The 6,116-nt window shown below is 61.0% G+C and overlaps 1 protein-coding gene across 1 annotated transcript; it reads right to left on the bottom strand.

The window, feature by feature from the left end:
* Positions 1 to 667: 667 nt before the first annotated feature.
* LOC306953715 (uncharacterized protein) lies at positions 668 to 5,319 on the bottom strand (the record flags this gene model as incomplete). The annotated part of the gene is made up of 9 exons (XM_079544688.1): positions 668 to 896; positions 1,444 to 2,073; positions 2,392 to 2,503; positions 3,021 to 3,145; positions 3,662 to 3,747; positions 3,945 to 4,201; positions 4,402 to 4,555; positions 4,981 to 5,042; positions 5,199 to 5,319. The coding sequence occupies 9 exons, from the start codon at positions 5,317 to 5,319 to the stop codon at positions 668 to 670; spliced, it is 1,776 nt and encodes a 591-aa protein (XP_079400814.1).
* Between the last annotated feature and the right edge of the window lie 797 nt (positions 5,320 to 6,116).

Genomic DNA, 6,116 nt, shown 5'->3' on the forward strand with positions numbered 1-6,116 from the left:
TCTTGCCATTTTGTCCCCTACATTCATCTCCCCCCCCCCTCTCCCCCCCCGTCCTCTCTGACACCCAGAATTCCCCGGGGGTCAGACCGAGGGACTCGGGGGGTTGTGGGCCACCCGTGGAGGGGGTGGGGCGAAGGCAGTAAAATACCCTGGAATGAGGGGGTGGGGGGGAGGGAGGGCACAGGGCCTGAAGCCCGAGTGGGGCTCGAGGGGCAGCCTTCGAGGGGGGGCGGGGGGGGGGGGTTGAAAAGAGTGGGGGGAGGGGAGGGAATGCTGGGTTAAAGCCTGCTGGCCGGGGCAGGGCACCCTGCAGGGTTCAAAGTTGGGTTGCCGGCTGGCCTGGGTGATCCTGCCTGGCCGGCAGTATCCCGGCTGGCCGGGTGCCCTGCCAGGCCAACATCTGGCAGGCCAGCCAAAGTGGGCAGCCCTGCCTGGCCAAAAGCTGTCCTGCCAACTGACCCGTCTAGCTTTGCCAGGCCAGAAGATTCCCAGCCAGCCGGGGGGATCCTGCCAAGCCAAAAGGCAGCGGGCCGGCCGGCCTGTGGATCCCTGCCTCCAAAAAGCCGGCTGGCCGGACAGGGGGGCCCTGCCAGGCCAAAAGATGTCAGGCTGACTGTCCCGGGTAGCCCTGCCATGCAGGAGTCTCCCAGCTGGCCAGGAGGTCATACTAGGCCAAAAGCCAGGGTCCCAGCATGGCCAACTGCCAGCCAGCGGCTTGGGAGGGCCCTGCCGGGCCAAAGGCTGGCCAGCCGGCCCAGCGGACGCTGCCAGGCCAAAAGATGGCCATCCGGCTGGCCGGGAGGGCCGTGTGAGGTTTAAAGGCGGCTGGCCCTTGAGGCCCTGCCAGGCCAGAAGTCTCCCGGCCGGCCGGGGGGCTCCGCCAGGCCAAAAGCTGGCTGGCATGAACAGGGGGACTGTGGCAGCTCAACAGCGGATAAGCTTGTGATCCAGATAAGTCCAAAGAGACGCTGGATTTCCTTTGGCATCAAGTAAAGCATCGTGCGACGCTCTGATGCCCTCTCACAATTCTTTCTCCCTCCACCGGCATAAAAAGAGCCGGCATAAAAAGACGCAATGACACGGTCACAGGCATTCTGGAGATGTTTAAAGGAGGAGGCTTTATTGATGGTTTTGCCCCTCTACACTTCACTCTAGATCTCCTTGTTTGGCCTGGAGAAGGGAAGGCTGCGCGGTGACCTCATTGCAGCCTTCCAGTCCATGAAGGGAGCCTCCCAACAGGAGGGGAGTCAACTCTTTGATGGTGTAGCTAAGGTCAGGCCAAGGGGAAGTGGTGTTGAGTTGAAGATGGGATGTCAGGTTGGATTCTTCTTTACAGAGAGAGTGGGGAGATGGTGGAACCGGATGCCCAGAGCGGTTGTGGATGCCCCGTCCCTGGAGGTGTTCAAGGCCAGGTTGGATGGGGCCCTGGGCAGCCTGGTTTACTATGAGCGGTGATGCCGATGGGATTCATGCCTCTGTCTTGCAGCCTCCAGTCTGTCTGTCGTGTGCACCCCAGGCCTGAGCCAGTGTGGGTAGGGTGTGTCCTTCCTGCGGGGTGGGGTTGGGGTGCTCGGAGGCTGACACTCGGGAGACCCCGTTTCTTCTTTGATGGGTGGCAGCAATCCAGGTCGCTTGATGCCAGACTCCTCAGGCAGGCTGGACTCCCCACGCAGTGGTGATGGTGTCATCTGCTTGAGTGCTTTCTGCACTCGCATGATCTTCCTTGCCCTGTTCCTGAGGAGTTTCACGGAGTCGCACGCCCGAGGGAGCCTGGATGGTCTGCCTTGAGGCTCCGCAGACTGAGCCCTTGAGGAAGATTCGGAACCTCTTCTGGAAGGCGGTCTTGGCCTCAAGGACATGTGATGGGGTGAGGCCTTGGCTGCCTGCAGTGTTTGCGCCGCACCCTCGTGCTGGTCTTTTTCAGCCCCCTGTTGCTCATCAAGGAAGCTGACACGTTTGGTTCCCGGTGCTCGGCGCAGGTCTTGTTGGCTTGATGTGCCTGCCTCCCCCTGCAGCTGGCAGGTCACCGGCTGCTCTTGGGCTTCAGGCACTGTCCGGATCGCTGGCAGCAGACTGAAAGGACAGAGCGGGAGGGGTCCGCGTGAGTGGCTGATGGCTTCGGGGCTGCATGCTGCAAGCCTGAGCCAGGAGCCTTGGCTGCAACGCAGCCCTGCCCACAGACTGCTCACCGGCTGCCCCGTGGCTCCTGAGATGCGCAGAGGGGCAGCCCTGTGGGCTGGGCTGGGGGGCTCCTGGCGTCCCCATCCCAGCACGGCGGGTGCCGCGTTCAGCACTGTTGGGCGGCCACAAACAGGGACCCTTTGGGGCTAGGGAATGGGCTCTCGTTGGGTCACCCCCGTGCGCATGGCAGCCCGGGGCCCTCAGCCTCACCTGAACCTGGAGCTCTCCTTCCGCAGTAAGCCCCTGATCCGTCTGAATTCTCCTCCATCAACGCTGTCTGTGCTCAACCGTTTGATGAAGGTTGGATGGCCAGCAAATCTCACTGCAATGGGGAAGGCAGAGGAGATTCACCGTCAACCCTTTGGCTCACTCACCAGGGGCGCTCAGGCCTGTTCCCAGAACAGCCGAGAGGGCCGCTCTGCTCCCCCCGCTGCCGCCATCTGCGCCGCCCTCGGACCCTCCCTGACAGCATCCCCGGCCCCACTCCTCCTCTCTGCCATTCAGCTCTGTTTTGGGACTGCATTAGTGGCGTTGGCTTTGGGAAAGAGGAGCTGGGTGGTGATGATGAGGTGGCAGGGTGACTTTTGGGGACCGTATCCTTGCACTGGGGGAGGGCAGGGCCTAAGATCCGCACATCCTCCCAGCAAAGCCAGGGATGAGGGCACGTCGCACCCAGCGCCTTAGTTAGGGAGAGGCCAACAATTCCTCATGGGAAGAGGCCGTGCTGAGCCGGCGTGAAGCTCTGACACAAGTCAGAGACCGTGGCTGATGGTCAGCAGGGGATTTCCCATCTCAAGTATGTTGCCCGTGCCACGGGAAGGAAGCGGCAGCTGCTTTACCTTTCTTGCCCTGGTCCAGAGGTGGCAAAGTGCCTTCTTTCTTTGGTGTCTCCCGACTAGAGAGGCTTCCTGAGGACTTGCGGTGTACTGCGGGTGGTGGTTTGGGTACAAACTCCATTTGAAACCTGCGGGACAGGAGAAGACAGCGAGCGGTGTGATGCAGCGCTCCAGCAATCCTTGTTGCTCTCTCTGATTGTCTGCTCACAGGCACATTTTCACGCTGCTTTTCGTTAAGCACACTACTTTCGAAAGCCTTTTGCAGGGTCAGTCGGGATAGGTGAAGGGGAAACAGTTTCAAACGGCAGGAGGGAAGATTTAGGTTGGATATAAGGCAGAGGTTTTTGACAGAAGGGTGGCGAGGCACCGGAGCATCTTGCCCAGAGAGGTGGTGGGTGCCCGGATGGGCTTTCAAGGGGGGGCTGGACCAGGCTCAGAGCGAACTCCTCTGGGGGTAGGTGTCCCTGTTCCCTGCGGGGGAGTGGGACGAGGTGCCCTTTTGGGGTTCCTTCCAGCCCAAATCATTCTGTGATTCTGTGACACACGCTCACGGGCAGGACAGTCACGGACACAAGGAACAAGCGCTACGGAACGAGAGCTGAGCAGCTGCGTCAAGCAGCAGCTACAGCCACCAACGTACTCACATGGGAAAGACCACCACGCAGCCGGAGAGCGCCAGGGAGGCCACCGGTGCCGCCCGGGACGCCACCACGTCCAGCAGCCAGGGGGCCTGCAGGGGAGAAACGGGGAGGATGTGGGACGTCCTCGTCACGGCTGAGGCACAGCGGGCACGAGGAGCCCAAGGCAGGGAGAGCTGGCAGCAGCTCAGCACTCGCACGGCCCGAGCAGCCGGCAGCTCCTGGTGGGCCACAGCGGGCACAGCAAGGGTCACGGCAGTGCCTGGGCCACGGAGAAACTGCAGCTCACCTTGAAAGCAGCTCTTCTGAATTTCTCTTTCCCTGACAGCTTCTCCAGGAAGTCAAAGAAGTATTTCATTTCGAAGGTGAGCCCGTCAATGTGGAGCACGCCGACGTCCTTTAGGACAAGGGCAACGTTCTCCCCATTCTGCAGGCAGCCGGAGAGCAGGGACATGGTGCTTTGGATGCCCCTCCTGAGTGTCTCCCAGTTCAGAGAGGCATCTGCGGCCACCTTGCTGTATTTCATGGGCTCCACCTTCCTAAGGACTGAAAAATGCAAGGGACAGAGTTGATGATAGGGTTGGTTTTCCACAGGTGCTTCCCTAGAAGTGCTTCTGGTGGACATCAGCCAGAACGGCCCCATGTTTGGAGGGGCTCCTCAGAGGGGGAGGTTTGCTTTTGAGAATGGAGGCGGTGGCCGTTTGCCCTGTCCACGAAGCCAGCAAAAGTTTAATCCCCCCTCCTACCTGGCAGGGACTCCTTGTGGGGCTTGAGGTGGTGCGTGGCTGTGAGGTTTGAAGCCAGGTTAAAGACGGGCCACCGCAGAGTCACGGTCCCTTCGTCAGTCCGGACCTCTTTGGGGACGGTGTCAAAGGTGCCGAAGGTGGGAATCCAGACCCCCTGCAAGTGGAAGAGAAAGGAAGGGCGGAAGGGTTATGGGACGGCCGGAGGAAGAGCCGGGGGGGGTCCGACGTAGGGACAGAGCTCAGGAGCCCTCTCCCGCCGTTCAGAGGCACGAGCCAGGGCATTGGGCATGGCTTTGGGAAGGGGGCTGCACGGTCCTCTCCTTCCCCTCGCCCTCCCAGATGCAGCCCAGCAGGCTGCAGGGCAGAAGCAGCCCCATGGGATCCAGAGGCTTCCAGAGACCGGGATCAGCCCTGAGATGCGACAGGGCCCAGCACGAGTGATCGTGCATTTGCAGGAAGCCCGTGGGATGCCCAGGAGAGAAACGTGGGGGGAGTCTCCTGCTTTCTGCGGAGGGGAAGACTCAGAGGAAGTCCAGGCTGAGCCGCACAGGGACAGGAGGAACCCGACGGCCAACACACCTTCTGCACCAGGAGCTGCTCCCGTACGTAGGCGGCCACCGCTTCCCAGACGGCGACTCGCTCTGGAGGGCAAAGGAAAAGCAGGTCACACTCTGCATCTGCCGCTTCCCGGCACCGCCACCGCTGCCAGGCGGGAGCGAGGCGGCAGATGGAAAGGGTCGCCTCCGTGCCAGGGGTGGCTGCAGCACCGCTCCTGTGCCGGCCGTGGCCCCGCGTACCTTTGGTGTCGCTGCATGTCGGACTGGAGGCGCGCCCCGCTGCGGGGCCGACCTCGCTCCTGCTGTTCCGCCTGGTGCCGGCGGGTCGCTCCTTGTTGGCGCCAGCCATGCCGGAGCTCATCCTTCAGATGCGTCTGCTCTCTGCCAGATGCTCCTTCAGGATGGGGGACCCACCGCCGCGCTCCGCCTTTTATACCCCTCCGGGTGCCCGTGTCACAAACGTCGCCACGGCGACGCGATGACAGCGTGGCCGGTGCTGGCCGCTGCCCATTGTGACGCGGGCACCGGCAGCGGCTGCCCGGCCCGGCTGGGAGTGCTGACCCCTCTCTGCTTTCTCTCTCTTCTCTCCTTTGCTCTCAGTGGGCTAGGACTCGTTCTCCTTCAGCGGCCGTTGCCTGCGTTGATCTTCAAGCAGGCGATACGGAAACGAGCACTGTTCCAAAGTGCTCTGCCCGGAACGTTGATGACCTGTTGTCAGGAAGTAGCTCAGTTTTGCATGTTGTAGAAACATAATTGCTGAATTATGGGACTAAGTCTTTCCTGCAATCCTGCAATAGCTGTTAAATGTTCCAAGCAATGTGGGAATCGTGGTAGGGATTAGCAAACATCTTGTAGGGTTGTTCTGTTAGGATAAGCAGCTGCCAGCAGAAGAAAACAGATTGAACAAGCATCGAAGAAGCCAGGGCCTCTACACGAGGCCGGACTCTCTGACTCCGGGAGAAGGTTGGGGTGTGACAGGCAGGCATCGAGATGCTCCCCTCTGTCCTCCTTCCGAGCTTATCTCTATGCAAGGGAGGACAGGCAGATACCCAGAAACAAGGACCAAGTGTGGAGAGAGGGTCAGAAGCTCATTAATTAGTTGGAAGTTTACGCTCAGCCAGCAGAGATCTCTCTTTGTCCAGTGTTTGACCTCACGGT

This window comes from Tetrao urogallus (genome assembly GCF_951394365.1).
Source record: "Tetrao urogallus genome assembly, chromosome: 19".
NCBI classification, from domain to species: Eukaryota; Metazoa; Chordata; class Aves; order Galliformes; family Phasianidae; genus Tetrao; species Tetrao urogallus.